Raw genomic sequence first — 21,896 nt, 5'->3', positions numbered from 1 at the left:
GGAGGTGGACCTTAGGAATCACTGGGTGATACATCCCAGGAAGATATGGTTTGGGAAGAGGTAAAGGCATCATTGACACAACGGACATGAGTGAGCAAACTCTGGGAGAGAGAGAAGGACAGGGAAGCCTGGCAGGCTGCAGTCCTTGGGTTGCAGAGTTGGACATGACTTAGTGACTGAACAACAGCAAGGGCATCAACCTGGTGATACATACGCTGTAAGGGAGCCATTTGGGTTGCAGAAAGCTAATGGGATGAGGGGCAGAGAAGGCAGGGTAGCTTTATGGATGATGAAGTAGGAAGCATTTTCAAGGTCATTGCCAGGCCGTTAGACCTAACAGACAGTACTGGTGACTGAGTCCTGGCTAAGACTTGAAGGTCCTACTGATGCCTCTAGTTAGAGGTGTGGTACTTGCAAGACCCTTTCCCATTTGGGCCTCCATTATCTTACTTGTTTAAAAAAAATGCCCTCAGAAGGGTGCTCCTTCTGAGACTTGATGTCAGGTAATACCTTCAGACAAATTGCTCCATCTTAGAATTCACTATCCACTGGGTGGGACTCTGGTGAAGGCACTGGTCACCCATGAGGGTGTGTTTGTAGAAGTGTACACAGGGAAGTCCTCAGAGGGGCTCTTTTTTCTTTAATCGCTTTAGGGCTGCGTGTGCCTTAGGGTTTTTAGATGAGGACTGAGGAGAAGCCCTTGGATTAGCCTTTGGGAAGTCTCCCGTGACTTCTGCTCTGGGGGATAAAGCAGTTGAAAACCGCGGTTCAGTGAGCAGGTGCAGAGTTGATCACGCACAGAGCGAAATGTGTCATGATGGTGGAGTAAGTCTGGGCTCGGGAAGGTTTTTGTAAGCCAAGTCAGCTTCAGTACCTTGGTGGGGACAAACTGCAGCATCAGCGATGGAGATGTGTGATGAAGTGAACTTTCCAGAAAGCTCCCTGCAGCGCTCTGACGTTTCTTCTCATTTTGACCTGGTGACGGTTTCCCAGCAGAATGGGAGTCTCTAATCTAGTTCAGTCCTGTATGCCGGATATACAGCTGTTCTCTTGAAATAGATCTTCTTGGGAAATTCCACCCCTCTTACTTAATTTCTCTAACAGCCAAGAAGTTCTACCTTGCTGTGGCCTCATGCCTTGTGGGCAGTGTTGCTATACTGACTCTTCCCTGAGCTTACATGGAAGTTTCTCCAGCCCTCACCCCTTTCTGCTTCAAATTAAAGATAGCAGGTTTCTTATCTAACTCGAAGAGCCGAGTCAGAACCGGGGTTCCCTTAAGTCACAGCAGATCATCGCAGATCATGTTCAGTTTGTGTTTTGTTGCCCTTAATATATTTTTCTAACATGCACATTCACATGCATTTCTTTCACAACGCAGTCTTCTTCCTGAGATACCCGGCTCTACTTCCTAGTGTAGTATTCCTGTTTTGTGACTTTTATCCATTTCTTTGCATTTTAATTCTGTCCCCCAAAGTGCAGCCTTAAAACTATCCCCACTTTTTTCTGTCAAGCATTTCAAGTGCCTTTTTCAGGTGTCTTCATTACAGGTAAATTTATGCTTGTTCCTTTTGAGGACTTCATTAAATAAAGAACAAAATGTTTTCCTCACTTACAGGATTAGCAGTTTCCTGTGAATAAGTCTCTTGATTGAACTGTCACAGTTCATGGTCCAAGTGTAATATTAATGAAGTCTTCTGGGTAAGGGAGAGAACCTCGAAACAGTAACGGCAAGTAAAGGTAAAAGTCTTGAGGGTCTTATGAACTACACAAATTAATCACACGAAATATATAAATGTTGCAGATGTGTATTGATCATTTCTTTTTTAAAAAAAATATATTTTTAATTGATCATTTCTTGAGGTGCATACTCCATTAAGAATCTGATGAAACCTTTTTGACTCTTTCCAGAGCAAGGCTCAAACACACAGTTCCATCCATTCACTCACCCTTGTCTCATGTATGATCCTAGAATGTGCCTTTTCCCCCTGCAGCTCTCTCATGGACTCTCAGTTAGGCGTACTCCATACCTGTACTTTCCAATGCAGTACTCATGTAGCAACTTAAATGTAACCGAATTGAAATGAGATTAACACTTCACTTCCTCAGTTGGACCAGCCACATTTCAAGTGCTCAGTAGCCAGCCGCGTGTGGTTTGTGACTACTATATTGGACGTAAGAACATTTCCTTCGTCACAGAAAGTTGTGTTGGAGCACACTGCTCTCTACTTTCAGGATAATTTAAGAAAATTGAGTTCTTTAACCAAATCTAGTTTTTTTCTCCTTTCTTCTCCTTACCCACTCACTCCACCACTGGTAATGGTTGGTTAGTATATCTAACTACAAAGGTGCCTTGTTTTAAGCAAAACTGAGAGTTTCTATTTCTTAAAAGTTAGATTAGATGCCTGATCTTCATAAAAGAGCACTTACGGAACGACTCCTTGAAGTAGGGTGAGCTGCTCTGACTTTGTGATATAGCGTGGTTTGATTTGTACAGGTTTTTCCTTCTCTAGCTGTCTCTGAGGTGATGCTCAGGGGTCACCTAGATAACGGTGTTTTCATCTGGCAGGTTGTGCCTCCAAGTTGGTCTGTGCCTGTGCTATTTGCTTAATTCTTTTTGTTATGCTCCACTTCTTGCTGTAGAGATAGTGCCCATTATTATACTTAATGACTTCCTTGACATGCCTTGTTCAGCAAGACAACCAGGAAGACCGGAAATAAAAGAGTGGAGCTAAGAGGCTGTTAAGCGAGACACACCTGTATTAAGAGATAAGGGAATAAATACAGCTTAGGTGAAAATAGAAACGATGGAGGGATTAACCATGCTTTTGTGGTCTTGGTTAGTTTCTTTGAGCCTCAGTTTTTCAAGCCATGATATGAAATAAAGTGGCGTGCCTCTAACTGGGACATTTAAGAGTGAGTGCAAAAGAAACATGTGATTTTGAAAAGAAGAAAAAAAAATCTGTTCCTAAATTTAAATCAGGAGTGTAAATTCAGTTTAAATTTTTGGAAATGAGAGTTAGTCAAGGGGTTTCAGATTTGAAAACCTGAAAATTTGAGGAATCCGTTTATAAACCTAGCATCCCTTCGGCAGCTTGTTAACAGGAATGTGGGTCTTCAGCGTTTCCTGTTGCATTCCAGAGTACTTATTTTAAAGTGGTTTTCTCATTTGAGTTTCAAGTAAGAATCAATTTTTTTTGTCCTCTCCCACATATTTTAATAGACCTCAAAAACAGAATGGGGGAAGAACTGATTGAATAGAGAAACAAAAAACTGTAAGTACGGAAAGTACAAATAGAAAAATAAGAATAGAATAGCAAGAATGAAGGAGGAAGTAGTTTACTCATTGTTCTCAATTTAGCATTCATTTGGTACCTCAGCGTGTGGAAAGCTTTGTACTACATGTTGCAGACCCAAAAAAGGACCAGTGAACGGGTGGCATTAGGTGTTGTGTGTCCCTCCCAGGGAGTTGACACTGTAATTAGGAAACTATAAGTGAATGAGAGCTGTAATAGAAGTGGAATGATTATGAAAATGAAGAGAAAGATTAGGTTGTGAGGGACGTGGCAAAAGTGGGCCTTTAGACAACTAAGATTTTCATAGCTGTCAAGATGTGGGGAGGGAACTCCTAGTGCAAGATAAGGGCCTGAGGAAAGGCTGGACAGTAAATGCCTGAGATAGGTTTGGGGGTGGTGACCTGTAGGGTTATAACTGGGACAAGCAGGTAGGTATGTGAGGTTGGAGAGCTCTTTGAATGCCGTGCTCAAAATCCTATATAATAAAAGTAATAAAGAAATGGGTTTTGTTATGTGTACGAATGGAGGCAGTTAGGTCCGTGACCAATAAAAAGGGTCTACCTTTAATCCATACAAACATTTCTGTTTGAGATATATATTCTCCATGCTTGAATCTGACTCCCCCGTGGTTTATTGTAATAATCAGCTTTGGAAGCCAGCATGGAGATACAGACCAGAGAAAAGCCTCCTAATGATACACTATCTGTAAACAATTGATAGTGCAAGATAAAAGTGTATGATTGAAAAGTTGGAAAATAGTGTTATAAAAAGGAAAGGGCTGGCATTCAGTGCTCTCTTTTTATCTTTAGTTTTGAGGTATCTGTTGAAAACATAGTTCATTTTCTTTCCTGCCAGTAACCTACTTAACCAACTTCCCATTCAGATTAGTGTGCACCATATTTAACATTCATTGTTGCCACCACATGATCTTGTAAGAATACTGCTGAAGGGACAAGGAGATCATTTGTGGCACATATAAATCTAATTTTAGGATCTTATTGCTAATTCTCAGGCCGTGTGTGTGTGTGTATCAATAAAAATATGTCTAGATTATTTAGTTATAATTCACATACAATAAAGCTCACCTTTTTAATGTGTACAGTTCAGTTGTTTTTAGTATAGACACTAAATCATGCAATCATCACCACCAATTCTGGAGTATTTTTGTCATATATCTTCTCCGCACAAAAAAAAAAAGAAACCTGTACCCATTAGCAGTCACTCCCCATTCCCTGGAACACAAATTTACTTTCTGTCTCTGTGGATTTGCCTGTTTTGAACATTTCATATAAATGGTATAATGTACGGCCTTTTGTGTGGGGCTTCCTTAAATTATCATAATGTTTTTGAGGTTCATCCTTATAGTTGCATGTATCAGAACTTCATTCTTTTCTGTGACTGATTAATCTTCCATTGTATGGAGAGGCCACATTTTTATTAGTTATTCATCAGTTGATGCACACTGTGCTGTTTCCATGTTTTGGCTATTATGATTAATACTATGATATTCATGTACAAGTTTTTGTGTGGATATGTTTTTATTTCTCTTGAGTACATACCTAGGAGAGTACTGCAGTCCATGGGGTTGCAAAGAGTCGGACACGACAGCGACTGAACTGAACTGATGGTAACTCTGTTTGCCTTTTTGGGGAACCACAGATTGTTTTCATTATCATTGCACCATTTTGCCGTCCCACCAGCAGTGTACGACAGGTCTAGTTTTCTCACATCCTCAGCAACACTTGTTATTGTCTGCCTTTTGGGTGGGAAGTGGTATCTCATTCTAGTTTTCATTTGCATTTCATTACTGGCTAATGATAGTGACCATTTTTGCCCATTTTAAAATTGCTTTTTAAATTATTATTTTAAGAGTTCCTGGATACAGATCCTTTATCAGATATATGATTTGCAAGTATTTTCTCCCATCCTGTGGATTGTCTTCACTTTCTTGATAGTGCCCTTTGAAGCACAAAAGTTTTAGATTCTGATGAAGTTCATTTAACCTATTTTTTCTTCTGTTGCTTGTGTTTTGGGTTTCATGTTGAGTTATTTTTAATATAATCCGAGTTACAGAAAAACTTAGGAAGCAGTTGTTCTTAAGGTTTGGTGGATAGCAGTATTTGAAGAAAATTTAAAAGAAAATTATTTCTATTTCAATTACAGCATTCAGTCAAGCTAGGCTTTAAGTGAAAATGAAGTTTTAAAAAGTGCTTCTGAGTTTGCCAACCCCTGCCCAAATTGCAGATTCAAGAGCAAAATAAATGATTGTTGTTGCCTTAGAAAAATACTTTTGATATTTGAAAAAGGAGTATGAGTGTGAAATCAAGTCAGGACTTTAAAAACTTGGTGTTGATTGTTCAAGGTTTTCTTGCAGACTTTCATGTTAACTTGTGAACTTTTTACATGGTGTCATCACAGCATACACATTCTTTGGGCTTATTACTTAATGCATTTCTACAGACCCGTGTCTCCAGTCTTCTCAAGGGCTGCAGAGCATCCCTAGTTATGCATTTAGGTCATTTCCATTTGCCCCACTGGGAACATTTTTGCAATTTTTTCCCCCCTTGCTTTCTTTTTTTTTGAGGACGAGTGGTTTTAGAATCATATGGGGATGTATTTTTGGTGTAGAGTCTAGAAAATGGACAGCTCAGGGAAAAATCTGGGCATTTTTATCACGGTATAAGACATTTCCCTTAACTGAATCTTTTTAGAGATCTTGCTTCTTTACAAAAGTGAAGTTGCCATGGGAGGCATGCTGATTTCAGTATTGTCTCTGCACGCAGAGGTGCCTGTGGGGTGTGCCAGGAGTGCGGGGGCAGGGCTTCCTGGGAGCTGAGGTCTAGCCCTCTGTGCAGGGGTGAGTAGGAGGAGGGGATTGTGGTGAGTAGCTTACTGCAGTCTCTAGTAGGGAGCCAGCCGCTGCAGAGCCCACTAACACGCTGCTTTTTGCGGGTAGGCTCACTCCGAGGACGTTTGCAGAAATCCTTTGGTGGCCTGCCCCTGAAGTCCCGGCTCCAGGTGCTCTGCCCACCCTGGGCTCTCCCTGGCCACGCGGGTGCCTTCGCACCTCAGTCCCACTTCCTGGTTCCAGTCATACCCCCCCCTCAGTTCCTTCCTCCTCCAGCCAGAGCTGTGCAGTCGTCAGAGCCACTTGTCTGGGTCAGAGGCCCCTGGGGTGGACACTGTGTGACCGCCAGCAAGGAGTGTCACCGCTCTGAGTCATAGTCCTCATCCACAGAGTAGCTGGTGGCCAGTGGATGCAGAGGGGCACAGTCTCTGAAGGGCTCAGTCAGTGTGAGGAGGTGGTGGTGGTGGTAGTGGTTTTGTCCTTAACTCCCAAATGTCAAGATTTTGAAGGGTATCGTGTTTTTCACTGATTGATTGAATTTATAAGTTGAAGGCTGTTTTATGTAAGTCCCGCAGAAATGCCCTTTTCGTTTAAAAAAGGGAGGGAGAGGAGTTTGGAACTGTTGGTTTAGATGGAAAGAGGCTAGTGTTTTAGCACAGCCTAGTTGGCCCAGGAAACCTCCACACTGAATTTGGTGTGTAGGACTAGGATCCTTTGGCTTCCTAATGTTGGCCTGCATTGCCCTCTCATTTGTTCTGCCTGTGACTCTTTTTCAGAAAATTGGCTGAAGAAATGGCCATAAAAGAAACCTGAGTTGTTTCCATAAAACTATCAGTAAAGGCTTCATGTGTTTGTTCCACAGACGCTGTCTGCACTTGGGTCGTGAGCCTGGCACAGTGGTGAGCCGCTTTCCCTGGGGTCCGTGTCTGAGTGAATCTTTCCCGCAGCCCTCCGGTAGGTCCTGCTGTCGCCAGAGTCCCCAAGCTGCAGGGTGTTCAAGAGCTTGGCCACGAGTATGGGCTCTTGGCCTTTGGCACAGGGAGCCAGTTCTCCTTTCTGCCAGTGGCTTCTGTTAACTCACAAAGTTTCCCGTCTGCTCTGGCTGCCCAGAAAGAAGCTTCAGGATATTCTGTGCTGCCTTAGCCTAAATTTTCCTGTGTCACATTGGGTGCCTCTCCCTTGAGTGGTCCTTCTTTTATCGTTGTTGGTACTGTTCAGTTGCTCAGCCAACTTTGTGACCCCGTGGGCTGCAGCACGCCAGGTTTCCCGTCCTTCACTATCTCCCGGAGCTTGCTCAAACTCGTGTCCATTGAGTCGGTGATGCCTTGATTTTATTCTTTGGAACATGATTATTCTAAATCACTCAACATTTGGGCAAAATTTGAACAATGAATGAAATGTTTTACATTTCGTCTTAACCAGATTTTATATTTGTCTGAATGGGATACTTAGAAAAGTAGGGCGGATGGGGACATGTGAAAAACTTCTTAAAAAAACAATAGTTAAAGTGTAGTATTTGACTCTAGGGCTACTTTTAGGCTAAGAAGGGTCATGGACAGCTTGCAGGTGCAGTTTTCCTTTTTTTTAATTTATTTTTTAATTGAAGGATAATTGCTTTACAGAATTTTGTTGTTTTCTGTCAAATCTCAACATGAATCAGCCATAAACTAAGAATCTAGCTACTAATATAAGTCAGACATTTCTTTTACTTTTTAATTCTTGTGTTTACTCTTAAAATTATGAAAACAGATTGAATGTGTATTGCTAAGGTGAGCTTTCAAATTTTTTCTTTGCAGATAATGATGATGTTTGAACTGAAAAATTAAGGTAAGATTTATGGCCTGTGTGTTATGCTTTTCTTATTTAGATTTCTTTATAGTGTTTAGCTGATTGCTAAAGTCATCTTTTAGCTTGGGTGAAGATTATTGCCTTTGGGCACTCCTAAACTAAAGTATAAAAGGCTTCATGTTACATTTTAAGGTAAGTCTTGAAAAGAACATAACAGGATATCTTGATTCATTCAGCTTATACTAAAAAGGTTTCAAAGGATTTTTCTGTTTTTAGAGAAGAAAAAGGGAAAAATTTTAATGTTCGTAAGCTAATTATGTTATGTTAATGATAGATTGCATCAAGCTAACTTTTGTTAGATGTCAGTGGGAAATAAGATAGTTTGTCTCATTATCTTTATCATATGTGCATCTATATTCAGTGCTGCAGCCAGACTGAGCGAGTTGTGTATGTCTGTATTAGTTGTTTGAGCAAATGCCAGCATACTCCTTTCAAATAGGATATCTCGGAGGCCCCAAATTATATATGGGAAATGTAAAAAAAAAGTACCTGTTTCCTGGTGTGTGAGTCTAGCATATCCCAAATCCCACATTATTATGCAAGAAGAAAAGAACTATCAAGTACCCTGATAAAAGTTATGATTACAAATCTCAAGGAATTTCTAAGACTTAATTCGGTAGATATGTAACCTCTCATCTGGGTGGAGGTGGTTAGATTGCACAGTCTGGTTTATAATGTGATGTAAAGATACTAACAGGTTGATGCTGTGCAGTGGAAGTTTGTGTCTAGCAAGGCAGTTAGAGACTTAACTAGAGTCCTGGGCTAAATGATAGACTAGAATTGAGCACGTCTTTTACACCCTTACAACACAGCATGAAACATCCGTGTTTATGTATCTTGAAAACCCTGGGAAAGCAACAGTACTCGAGGGGCTGCTGGGGGAAGTTTACAGTGTTAGAGATGGCTGAGCGGTTCTGAGGGCCCAACAGTTACTTAGGTGCGGTGGGTGGGGTCGCCAGCAGGGGGAGCAGCACGGGCCAGGGTAAAGGTGAGTGTGTGGGCTGAGCCCGTGGATCTGAATTTCACTTCCATTTGACAGTGCATTTCTGAATGGCTGATGCCGAGAATGGAGAATAGGACCAGGTGCCTTGCCTTAGAAGTTGGACTTAGACCTGAGTCTGGAAGACCACTAAAGAATGTTAAGGAGGGGGCATTAGCAGATGCTTCCCCAGTAGCTCAGCAGTAAAGAATCTGTCTGGAATCCGCCTGAAATGCAGGAGTGGTAGGAGATGCCGGTTTGATCTCTGGGCTGGGAAGATCCCCTGGAGGAGGAAATGGCAACCCACTCCTGTATTCTTGCCTGGACAATCCCATGGACAGAGGAGCCTGGCGGGATATAGTCCTTTGTTGTGGTCCTTTAATGGACTGGAACTTGGGGGTACAGAATCGACCGATAAAGTGAAAGAAGGAAGTAAAGAGGCTGAGCCGCCTGAAGGGGACAGAGAGAGGAGAGAGAGATAAATGAAGAAAGACACGGGGACCAGTGCTCTGGTGGAATAAAGGCATTTATTTAACATATTGTGGGCATATATATACTCTCTTACAAGATAGCCCTTTTTAGCAGAGATATGGATAAAAAAATCTTACAAGTTATTCAGGAAGCTGGAGGCTAGAATCATTTTCAAGGGAGGGGATTGTAAAAGTTACTTTCCATATCAGAAGGGAAAAGAGTAGTAAATGGCTGCTAATCACCGTGTGGAGTGGAGAAGCTGCTATCCGTGCGAATGAATGAGATGCATAAATTCCTATTATTCCGGGAACTGCCTGCAGTTCCTCCAGCGCCTGTATTCAGGTGCTATGAGGAACAAAGGATTTATGCAAGACCAAAAACAGCATACAGGAACGCTCCTGTTAAATGCTACCTTACAACTCCCCCTATTTTATTATATTTGTAAAAAATGTCCTGACCATTTGAGTTTGTTTAGTATAACCAATCTTATAGAAAGGCAACGGTAAACAACAAATAAAGTCACCAAGACAAACACCAAAGTTATGGTTTCAGACCCGATGCTGTGAATAATATTTTGAAATCAACCTCGTGGGTTTAGCCCAGATAATTAAACAGCTAGTTGCTCAGCTAAAGTCTCTAGATTAGTGGAAGAAGGCAGACGTTTTAACAAGGAGTTCTTTTTGTACATACAGCGAGGCATTATTATGTTTCATAAACGAATTTTGATTTGTACCCAATTGTAAGTTCTATAATTAGATTGAACAGGAGTAATACAATATTGAGTAGAATCCCAATCACAATCAAAAGGGAATCATTTCTTAACAAGTATATAGTTAGCAATTAATACAGGTTACAGAAGGTAAGTCTTATTAGCATGTCCTTGTAAAATGTCCGTTCCAAGTTTCAAGTTTTTAGGTGCTCACACCAAGTTTCCAGGTGTCTCCTAGTTTAGGCCCAATCTGTTATTGATTTGAAGGCGAGGTGGGGAGACTTTTCTGTCAAGTCACTCAAGAAGTCCTTTGTAATGGTAATGAATTCTTTCCCTAAGGTTTTTGTAGTGTAACCATGGTTTACAATTCAAACAAAGTCCAAAAGTCTTTTTTGGGAGGCAGGGCGAAAGCCCAAGTTTGTCGGAATTCTATTGGTCCCATGCACAAAGGAAGCACTTCATAACCTAGAGAAATGTTAATTAGTTTTTTCTTCTACTTCAGGGTATGAGGGCCCTTTAATGCTCTAGGAAGAAGGCATATGTATAGAGTCGTTAGTAGAAACAATTGATCTCTCCCTCCATTTTACCACCTGTAGTAAAAAGGGGGTTAGGTATGAATGATTAATTTGCCTTGGGCGAGGGGGAAGCACAGGTGACCAAGCTAAGCATGGCTAGAAAAATGTTTTCTGGATTCTGCAGCATTCCCTGTTGAGAGACCAAATTTTCAGCTTGATTAGTAAGGGTTTTTATTTGTCCCCAAGTGGGGAGGTTATAAGGTTGATGTCGCTGAGGGTGGCGCTTCCTGGATATCTTTAGAGCCACCATGGCCCATATTGGAATTTCTTCCTCCTGGGGTTTTTGTTGTTTCGTCTCTGTTTTGAAGGCTGGGGGCCCCCTTGAGTCAAATTTTCCGAGGATGAACCTATGTGAGTTCGTTGGATCCATCTGAGGAAATATAAACATACCCCTTTCCCTGTAAGATTAGTTTCCCAGATTTTCATTGTTTTGTTAACTTGTCTTGGTACCAAATGGGCAGAGGAAGAGACGTGTCCTTCAATTCCTCAAAATGTTTTTCTGCTCTAGTTAAAATATCTCTTTGTGGTAAATTTAAAAAATTTAAAACAAATAAAGCTGTATTCTAGTAAAGTCTGCTTTAGATGGGGGAGACAGTACTGTTCCTGTGTATTCCCCCTTTTTTAATTTTTAGAAAACATATACTAATCACCCCTGTCTCCAGACAGGCCATAAATTTTTCTGTACCTATCGGAGTGTAACCTCGGGCTTATTGATTATTGGCCAATTGTTTAACTGTTTGAACACAGTTCAGTTCAGTCGCTCAGTTGTGTCTGACTCTTTGCGACCCCATGAATCGCAGCACGCCAGGCCTCCCTGTCCATCATAAACTCCCGGAGTTTATCCAAACTCATGTCCATTGAGTCGATGATGCCATCCAGCCATCTCATCCTCTGTTGTCCCCTTCTCCTCCTGCCCCCAATCCTTCCCAGCATTAGGGTCTTTTCCAATGAGTCAACTCTTTGCATGAGGTGGCCAAAGTATTGGAGTTTCAGCTTCAACATCAGTCCTTCCAGTGAACACCCAGGACTGATCTCCTTTAGGATGGACTGGTTGGATCTTCTTGCAATCCGAGGGACTCTCAAGAGTCTTCTCCAGCACCACAGTTCAAAAGCATCAATTCTGCAGCGCTCGGGTTTCTTCACAGTCCAACTCATACATCCATACATGACCACTGGGAAAACCATAGCCTTGACTAGACGGACCTTTGTTGGCAAAGTAATGTCTCTGCTTTTAAATATGCTATCTAGGTTGGCCATAACCTTCCTTCCAAGGAGTAAGCGTCTTTTAATTTCATGGCTGCAATCACCATCAGCAGTGATTTTGGAGCCCAAAAAAATAAAGTCTGACACTGTTTCCCCATCTATTTCCCATGAAGTGATGGGGCCAGATGCCATGATCTTAGTTTTCTGAACGTTGAGCTTTAAGCCAACTTTTTCATTCTCCTCTTTTCACTTTCATCAAGAGGCTCTTTAGTTCTTCACTTTCTGCCATAAGGGTGGTGTCATCTGCATATCTGAGGTTATTGATATTTCTCCCGGCAATCTTGATTCCAGCTTGTGTTTCTTCCAGCCCAGCATTTCTCATGATGTACTCTGCATATAAGTTAAATAAGCAGGGTGACAATATATAGCCTCGACGTACTCCTTTTCCTATTTGGAACCAGTCTGTTGTTCCATGTCCAGTTCTAACTGTTGCTTCCTGACCTGCATACAGGTTTCTCAAGAGACAGGTCAGATGGTCTGGTCTTCCCATCTCTTTCAGAATTTTCCACAGTTTATTGTGATCCACACAGTCAAAGGCTTTGGCAGAGTCAATAAAGCAGAAATAGATGTTTTTCTGGAACTCTCTTGCTTTTTTGATGATCCAGTGGATGTTGGCAATTTGATCTCTTGATTCCTCTGCCTTTTCTAAAACCATCTGGAACATCTGGAAGTTCATGGTTCATGTACTGTTGAAGCCTGGCTTGTAGAATTTTGAGCATTACTTTACTAGCATGTGAGATGAGTGCAATTGTGCGGTAGTTTGAGCATTCTTTGGCATTGCCTTTCTTTGGGTTTGGAATGAAAACTGACCTTTTCCAGTCCTGTGGCCACTGCTGAGTTTTCCAGATTTGCTGGCATATCGAGTGCAGCACTTTCACAGCATCATCTTTGAGGATTTGAAATAGCTCAACTGGAATTCCATCACCTCCACTAGCTTTGTTCGTAGTGATGCTTTCTAAGGCCCACTCGACTTCACATTCCAGGATGTCTGGCTCTAGGTGAGTGATCACACCATCGTGATTATCTGGGTCGTGAAGATCTTTTTTGTACAGTTCTTCTGTGTATTCTTGCCACCTCTTCTTAATATCTTCTGCTTCTGTTAGGTCCATACCATTTCTGTCGTTTATTGAGCCCATCTTTGCATGAAATGTTCCCTTGGTATCTCTAATTTTCTTGAAGAGATCTCTAGTCTTTCCCATTCTGTTGTTTTCCTCTATTTCTTTGCATTGATCACTGAGGAAGGCTTTCTTATCTCTCCCTGCTATTCTTTGGAACTCTGCATTCAGATGGGGATATGTTTCCTTTTCTCCTTTGCTTTTCGCTTCTCTTCTCTTCCCAGCTATCTGTAAGGCCTCCTCAGACAGCCATTTTGCTTTTTTGCATTTCTTTTCCATGGGGATTGTCTTGATCCCTGTCTCCTGTACAATGTCATGAACCTCTGTCCATAGTTAATCAGGCACTCTGTCTATCAGATCTAGTCCCTTAAATCTATTTGTCACTTCCACTGTATAATCATAAGGGATTTGATTTAGCTCATACCTGAATGGTCTAGTGGTTTTCACTACTTTCTTCAATTTAAGTCTGAATTTGGCAATAAGGAGTTCATGGTCTGAGCCACAGTCAGCTCCCGGACCTGTTTTTGCTGACTGTATGGAGGTTCTCCATCTTTGGCTGCAAAGAATATAATCAATCTGATTTCGGTGTTGACCATCTGGTGATGTCCATGTGTAGAGTCTTCTCTTGTGTTGTTGAAGAGGGTGTTTGCTATGACCAGTGTGTTCTCTTGGCAAAACACACAACACATGAATGATGGGATTACTGTGATTGCATTTACCCTTCCTAGTTTATGTAAGTCTCAAGGAACCTGGGGTGGTGAGTTCGGACATGCACACATGGGGTGCAAAAGATCTTCACAAATGCTGGTCGGGGTCCCTGGCCAAGAGAAGACTCTGCCCTGGGCCCGCCGGTGCAACAAACTGCACTCCACTACCTGCATTGTCCTTCTGAGTGAGTTTGTTTCCCAGAATGCGTGGCTACAACAACGTGAGTAAGAAATTGTTGTTGTAATTTATTTTGTACTAAATAGAGTTCCTCTCGTGCCTTTTGAGAAAGCGAACGAGGGTTATTTAAATTAGGATCTCCTTTTAAAGTATTAAATAGGTTATTTAGTTGTTAATTAGCAATGCCTAAGGAAGGTCTAATTTAATTTATATCACCTAAGGGCTTTAGCTACGTAGTATTGATATGTGGAACAAGATTTTTTAATATGTTTTAATTCCAGTTGTGTATCTATAAGTTTTTTAGCCACCTGTAATTTCTTTTTTGTGAGGGGCCACTGCTCTGTCCAAATAGGCTCATCATTTTTCCAGGTTATTTTCATAAATGCATTGTTTGTTAAATGAGCATTGGCCCCTAGGAAAAATGTAGAATGTGAATTTGAGTCTGCCATTGCGTAAGTTTCTCCCTATTAAATTAAGGGGTGCATCTATCCCATAAGGTTTTAATGTTGCAGGTTGGCCTTCTGGTCCCTCACATTGATATATTTGAGTACTTTGATAAACCTCTTGTACTTTAGTTTGAGAAATTCCTGCAATTTGGCAAGAAATTTTTTGTATAGGCCAAGATTTGGGCCATAAATATTTGGAAATGACAGTAATATCAGATCCAGTGTCGAGGAGACCAGAAAATTTTTTACCATTAATTTTGATATTTATATTTGGTCGGGCAAATTCAGATATTAATGAAGTCCACAAGGATTGTTTTTGATCTGTACTGCCGAGTCTGCCCGTTTGTACATCTTTAGAGGAGTTAATAGAAATGTAAGGAAAAAGAAATAATTGAGCCATTTTGTCTCCCTTTTTGAATTGCCATAAAATCTGGGATGACATCATAATTTGAATTTCTCCTCTATAATTTGAATCAATTATTCCAGGGTGAACAGTAATTCCTTTAGAAGTCAAACTAGAGCGGCCAAGTAAAAGACCGAAAGTTTGTGGGGGCAGGGCTTCAAACAGTCTGGTAGGTATTCAAGAGGGGACTGTTTGAGGGTATGAGGGAAAAGATGGAATTTGTCCCTGGTTATTGTTGGAGGCGACCTGGGGGATCTCTTGCTTGGAGTTTTCTGGAATAGGTTTCCCTTCAATGTCAAATCTAGATTTACAATCTTTGGCCCAATACATTCCTCTACGGCAGCAAGGGCAGATTTTGGGAGGTTTTTTATTAGCCTTTTTAGAGCAATCTCTTTTTAAATGGCTTTTATCTCCACATGTAAAACATCTTTCATTTCTGTTTTTAAGGGCAGCAACCATTGTTTCAGCTAGCATTTGCATCTTTTGAGTTTCTGATCCTAGATTGCGACAAGCCTTCAAATAATCTATAATAGTCCCTGCCTCCGGAATAGGAGCTATGGCCTTTTGGCATTCCTGATTTGCATTCTCATAAGCAAGTAGTTTCTCTAGTTGTCTTTTAGCTTCTTCTCCAATTACAGTACGGGAAATAGCAGTTTGTAATCTAGCTAAAAAATCAGCATACGTTTCATTAGGTCCTTGTAATATTTTAGTGTAGCTACCTGTAGGCTCCCCTTGAGGAGTAATTCGCTCCCAAGCTTCAGGGACCACTGTTTTTACTTGTTCATGTAACAAAGGAGGGCACTGTATTTGAGCTTCTAAAGCGTCAAATTGTCCTGTTCCAGTTAACATCTCAAAAGTAATTTGAATTTGGGGAGCGCTAGCTCGAGCATTTCTGTTAGTCTGATCTCTGGCTATGTCATGAAACCACATTGTCCATTGACGATATTCTCCTGGTTTAAGGAGAGCTTTCATTAAAGTTCGCCAATCATGGGGAATAGAATTTCCAAGAGTGAATGTAATAGAATTTAGAAGTACTTTAGTAAAAGGTGAATGTGGGCCGTACGTAGTTATAGCCTTTTTTATTTGTTGCATATGATAAAAGTTAATAGTCTCATATTGAGGTATTACGTGCCCTTGAGCATCAGGATTTCTTAAAACTGGAAAAGCGGAAAAACCATCAGCTTCAGAGATATGTGATTGAGAAGCCAGCCATTCAGAAAGCCTCTGTCGCGAAGGAGATTGCTTAGGGGAGTCGTTGCTAAAATCATTAGGTTCTAGCAAAGGAGAGGCTTTTAAATCTGTGTCTGCTGGCAGACGGGGAGAGCTTGGAACAACCGAGGGAGGGTTAGTAAACATATTATGTTGTTCTAATTGGGCCTTTTGTAAGGTTTCATCTTTTAGTTCATGTTCATGTACTAAGTGTTCTGCCTGTTGCTGAATATCAGGAGGGCCGGGGTTAACCTGAAGTGGCAGAAGCACAGTTTCAATAAGAGCCCATACAGGCCGGAGATCTGCAGGAATGTTTTTTCCCCGCCTGGCGGCTCGTTTAATATTATTTTTGACTTGGTGCCAAATTTCTAAATCAATATTGCTTTCCTCAGGGAACCAAGGGTTACATTCAACCACTGTGTGAAGGCCAGTCTCTATTTCCTGGCGCAAAACTAGAAATCCCTGAGCTTTAAATAAGTGATAAAGTGAAAATAAGTGATAAAGTAAAAAAGTGATTGGGCTTTCCCGCCGTTATATTTATGTCCTTAATATTTACCAGCCTGAATAGGCTCACTGTTACACCCATGTCTTACCCACTTCAATAAGCTTTCCGGGGTCACCCTGTCCAAAACTGCCACGTATTCCAACTCCGTGTTCTGGCGCGCCAATTGTTGTGGTCCTTTAATGGACCAGAACTTGGGGGTACAGAGTCGACCGATAAGAAAGTGAAAGAAGGAAGAAAAGAGGCTGAGCCGCCTGAAGGGGACAGAGAGAGAGAGAAATGAAGAAAGACACGGGACCAGTGCTCTGGTGGAACAAAGGCATTTATTTAACATATTGTGGGCATATATATACTCTCTTACAAGATAGCCCTTTTTAGCAGAGACAGGGATAAAAAAAATCTTTATAAGTTATTCAGGAAGCTGGAGGCTAGAATCATCTTCAAGGGAGGGGATTGTAAAAGTTACTTTCCATATCAGAAGGGAAAAGAGTAGTAAATGGCTGCTAATCACTGTATGGAGAAGCTACTATCCATACGAACTAATGAGATGCATAAATTCCTATTATTCCGGGAACTGCCTGCAGTTCCTCCAGCGCCTGTATTCAGGTGCTATGAGGAACAAAAGGATTTATGCAAGACCAAAAGCAGCATATGGGAAGCCTTCTGATAAATGCTACCTTACAGTCCTTGGGGTTGCAAACAGTCGAATAGGACTGAGTGACTAGTCCTTTCCCTATGTGAGAATAGTTGGTGTACATTTTTGGTTTTGCTACTCTTTTTTCTGGGTTGAAGTCATGTAAGCAAGATTCCAAAGAACTAAAGGAACCGATTTAGTGCACTGTTACTATGTCAGGAAATGAAGGGGTTTGAGATAGTTTCAGTTTCCTTTCTGACAGTAATTTAGCCTGGGCAGTGGGCAGAGCCATGTGCTGAGGTTGGAAAGTCTCCAGGTAGTATGCTCCCTGATTGCATTGCCAATTTAAGTTGTATAGATTATAGTAGTAATTACTGTAGTAAGTAATTTCAAAGAGCCAATAAAAGGGGAAGGTTGCCACATGTTTGTAAGACTAGTGTGTACCATGTAGTAGGAGATGAAGAATTCTTGCTGGTTATGGCAAGTGTTCAATTACGTTATACTGGTCATGCTTGTGTATACCAGGAGATTGCCAGATAATGTCTGTTTACTGCAATGATTTATTTTTTCTTTTGGGTCACGTGGCTCAGCATGTGGAATCTTATTAGTTCCCCAACCAGGGATCGAACCTGGGCCCCTTGCAGTGAAAACATGGAGTCTTAACCACTGTACCACCAGGGAGGTCCCCACTGCAGTGAATCATCCTAGTCAATATAACAATTATTGTTCACGCCTTTACTACCTTCCCATTGAGCAATTCACATTATCTACTTTCATGTGAAAGTTAATTGCCATTTTTGCTGTAGGGCTGTGCTATCCAGTACAGCTGTTTGCTCTTTAAATGTGACTATTCAAATTAGTTAAGGCTATATAAAATTTAAAATTCATTTCCTTTCTCCCACCAGGCACAAATTCAGTGCTCAATAGCCACGTGTGGCTAGTGGCTGTCATATCAGACAGTCCACATGGAAGATGTCTCCTTCATCGCAGAAAGTACTGTTAGATGGTACTACTCTAAAGATTGTCTTCTTTTACAAATTTTAATATCTTAAAAGCCATTTTATACTGAAATATTTACAGACTAAATGCTATAATTTGATTCAGAATAATTGTGGAAAAGGGAAAATGGGACACTATGGAGGAAACAGGATTTGCTGTAAGTTGATAATTGGCAAAACTAGGTTTAGGGTCTGTGCGGTATCATTATATTATTCTCATTATTCCAAAATTGTGTATGTTTTGACATTTTCCATAATAAAGAGTTAAAATAGAAGCCTTAAATACGAACAATGCTCCCACCAGGCTGTAAATGGGTGTCTGAATCTCCAAATGCCACCCCACCCCACCCTTAACCCTCCTCACTTCCCCAGGCTAGTGCAAGGGGCAGTCTAGTCCTTCCCCAGGGCTTCCCCTTAAAGCATGGGCACCATACCACATTTTGGTTTAAGGTTCATTGCATCCCCCCCCTCGAAATACAAGTAACAAACAGCCCAGGCTCGCATTTGTTCAGAAGTGTTGGAGCTGCCCAAACGAATCTTGTGGGTAGAATGTGCTAGGTTACTATATTATGATAGAAATCCCATTGGTGCTGACATTAATGTTAGCCAATGCAAAAAAGTGTCCCCAGTGAAGAGAATAGAGTCCTTTACTCAGGTGGTTGGCTTTGGTCTGTTCACAGCCAGATCAGTGAACTCTGTCTCGTTCCCTGCTTGCCAGCTCCTATGGTGATAGTGTTGGGAGAGAGAAAGAAGGGATTGTCTAGAAGCCCCCTGGCCTGAGAGGAAAGCCATCAGTGAACACTGTCACCATGCCACCAGAGGGTGGTTTGCAGTTGCTCTAGAAATGTGCCCACTTTGGGCTCCTGCTGCCTCTCTAACAAATGGTGGCAGGGCTTGTTGTGAGCTGAGAGGATGGTTTTGGGGGTTAGACTCGGCTTTGAGTGCCAGCCTCAGTCAAGGGCGACCGGAGGAAGGGGAAGAACGAAACCTCAGCAGTGGTCGTAGGGAGTGACGGTCGGATGGTGCCTGGCGCAAGGTGCAGAGCTCAGTAGGGGACATCTCTTGCTGTCAAGTATTCCCTGCGTTTTCTTTCCCTTAGCACTGATGTTCAGAACATCACGGAACTAGGAACAGGAACTAGGGAAATGGAACAAACAGGAACACGGAACTAGGTACAGGTCTAAAGGAATGTAATGGTACTCTTCTGTTTTACAGGGTTCCACAATCAGAGATTTTGAGATTAATAATGGCAGGAAAATCATCGCTTTTCAAAGTCATTCTCCTTGGAGATGGTGGTGTTGGGAAGAGTTCTCTAATGAACAGATACGTGACTAATAAGTTTGATGCCCAGCTCTTCCATACAATAGGTGTGGAGTTTCTAAATAAAGATTTGGAGGTGGATGGACACTTTGTCACCATGCAGATCTGGGACACGGCCGGTCAAGAGCGCTTCAGAAGCCTGAGGACACCGTTCTACAGAGGTTCTGACTGTTGCCTGCTTACCTTTAGTGTCGATGATTCTCAGAGCTTCCAGAACTTGAGTAACTGGAAGAAAGAATTCATATATTACGCAGATGTGAAAGAGCCCGAAAGCTTTCCTTTTGTGATTCTTGGCAACAAGGTTGACATCAGCGAGCGGCAGGTGTCTGCAGAAGAGGCTCAAGCCTGGTGCCGGGACAACGGCGACTATCCCTACTTTGAAACGAGTGCGAAAGATGCCACGAATGTGGCAGCAGCCTTTGAGGAAGCAGTTCGAAGAGTGCTCGCTACCGAGGATAGGTCAGATCCCTTGATTCAGACAGACACGGTCAGTCTGCACCGAAAGCCCAAGCCCAGCTCTTCTTGCTGTGGAAGTTAGAGAGGTAGCCAGTGCGACCTAACCAGCTCACCCACATGCACAGATCAGCACTGGGTGGAGAAGAGGATAAGCGTTTGCAGCGACGCATCACATACTCAAAAATTCAACTAACCATATTGCTGCCTCGTCAGTGGGTGGGAGAAGCGACATATCCCCTCACAGGAGAATCCATTTACTCAGTAATGGCACCTTACACATACCCATTGTAACGGTTGTCTAATAATGTTTAATTTAAATATGTATGTTACGGAGCTAATAAATGACCAAGACTTTATAATTAAAACACTTGAGTATTCTAGAAGTTACTGTCTTTTCCCTGGGAATATGGAGAACTACTTTTTCTATGTGTATATTTTTATGTAATTAGCATTCTGTTCCTGGTTCCGGGAAAGCATGTCCTAAAGCAATAATGTTAGATATTAAAGATTAAAATTGAATGCATTTGCACTGTGGTCATTTGATTGCTTCTTCTTTCTCTTTATGCTCATTTTTTCACTCTGCGTATCAGAATTGATCTCACTAGTAATCACTTGTCATTTGTGTGCCACACGTGAGCCACACCCCCTTCAACACAGAAGCCAGCTTTTATCACTTTTGGAGGAAATCCTACTTCTGGCTGGTACTTTGTGTGAGGGTAAATGAAGACCTCTTTATTTGGACATGTATTTATCCAGTGTCACTGAACTGTGTAGTGATGTGGTCGCAAGGAGATCTTTTGTCAATTCTGCTTCAATGACCAGACTTACTGATAAAGCAAATCATGGTCATTTGTGGGTACTGTGCCCTTCATGCTGATCCTGCCCTGCAGAGGCACACCGATGCCTAGACTGCATGTGAGTGAGGACAGCACCCTGGGCTGTGGAGCAGTGGGTAATCAAGGGACATGGTTTGGGGGGGGGTGGTCCTGTGGCAGGGGAGTATGTTTTGAAACAGCTAGATTGAGATACTTCCCTCCCTGGCCCCATAGCTTTCCCTCCCTGGCCCCATAGCTTGGGAACCACTGACAAAGAATATCATTACAGTAAGCTAAGATTTTGAAAGTCTTTAACTTCCTAACACAACAGACAGTTTGGGTATAAGCAAAACATTTTCACATTTAAAATTTTGGGAAATTAAATCTCTTTATGTTCTCAGGTTGATGAAGAGAGAGCTCGAGTTTTTATTATTTATAATCAATTCCACTTTTCCAAATCCTCCACTCAAAAAATAGGAATCCACTGTTAACAAATTAGTGTATATTATATATTGCCTTTATTTTTTTCTCTAGGGGACTTGCTTTGTTATTTTAAACCAAGCATGCCCATTGTTTTGTGATGTGCCCTTTTCGCTTAATCTGTCTGGATGTATTTCCATTATAGTAGACCCACCTTATTTATTTGCTGCATGGATTTCTCACAGTCAAGCCATTCTTGACTGCTAGCTAGCTAGCAGTAGGATATTAAAATTTCCTACACCTTGGTCACCAACAGATATTAGAAATAAATTTTTTGTTGTTTATCCTTTGAATAGATGATAGAGTCACATGGTTGAAAAGTAGAAGGCATAAGGAACCAACGTCTCCATTTCCTGCTTGTGCAGGCAGCCATGTATCAGTCTCTTGGATATCCATGTAGATTTTTAGTACATAAGGAAAGCATATTGTGTTAGTTTGCCAGGAGTGTCGTAACATGTGAACTGGGTGGTTTAAACAAAAGGGATTTCTTTTCTTACAGTTCTGGAGGCTAGAAGTCCACGATCAAGGTGTTGGCAGGTTGAGTTTTTCCTGAGTCCTCTCATCATGGCTTGTAGAGGACCTTTCCTCTGCATACAACTCTTTCCCTACCTCCCTAACCCCATCTCTCTGTGTCCAGATTTCCTCCT

General features: G+C 41.6%; 1 protein-coding gene across 8 annotated transcripts in view; it reads left to right on the top strand.

Moving 5' to 3' along the window:
- The window catches only part of RAB9A (RAB9A, member RAS oncogene family), a 60,188-nt gene extending 39,711 nt beyond the window's left edge, over positions 1 to 20,477 (top strand). For 5 of the 8 annotated variants that reach the window (XM_081566436.1, XM_081566435.1, XM_081566437.1 and 2 more), the window contains 3 exons: positions 7,004 to 7,095; positions 7,938 to 7,968; positions 19,394 to 20,477. In XM_081566436.1, coding sequence (XP_081422562.1) covers positions 19,425 to 20,036 — 612 coding nt within the window. In that variant the 5' untranslated portion in view covers positions 7,004 to 7,095; positions 7,938 to 7,968; positions 19,394 to 19,424 and the 3' untranslated portion in view covers positions 20,037 to 20,477. The remainder of the gene's footprint in view (positions 1 to 7,003; positions 7,096 to 7,937; positions 7,969 to 19,393) is intronic. The other 3 variants (XM_081566440.1, XM_081566441.1, XM_081566442.1) reach the window with 2 other exon arrangements.
- The last annotated feature ends 1,419 nt before the right edge of the window (positions 20,478 to 21,896 follow it).

Source organism: Giraffa tippelskirchi, chromosome X (assembly GCF_054371585.1).
Source record: "Giraffa tippelskirchi isolate mGirTip1 chromosome X, T2T-mGirTip1v1.2.pri, whole genome shotgun sequence".
Taxonomy (NCBI): domain Eukaryota; kingdom Metazoa; phylum Chordata; class Mammalia; order Artiodactyla; family Giraffidae; genus Giraffa; species Giraffa tippelskirchi.
This window is presented reverse-complemented; position numbering and strand designations above follow the sequence as displayed.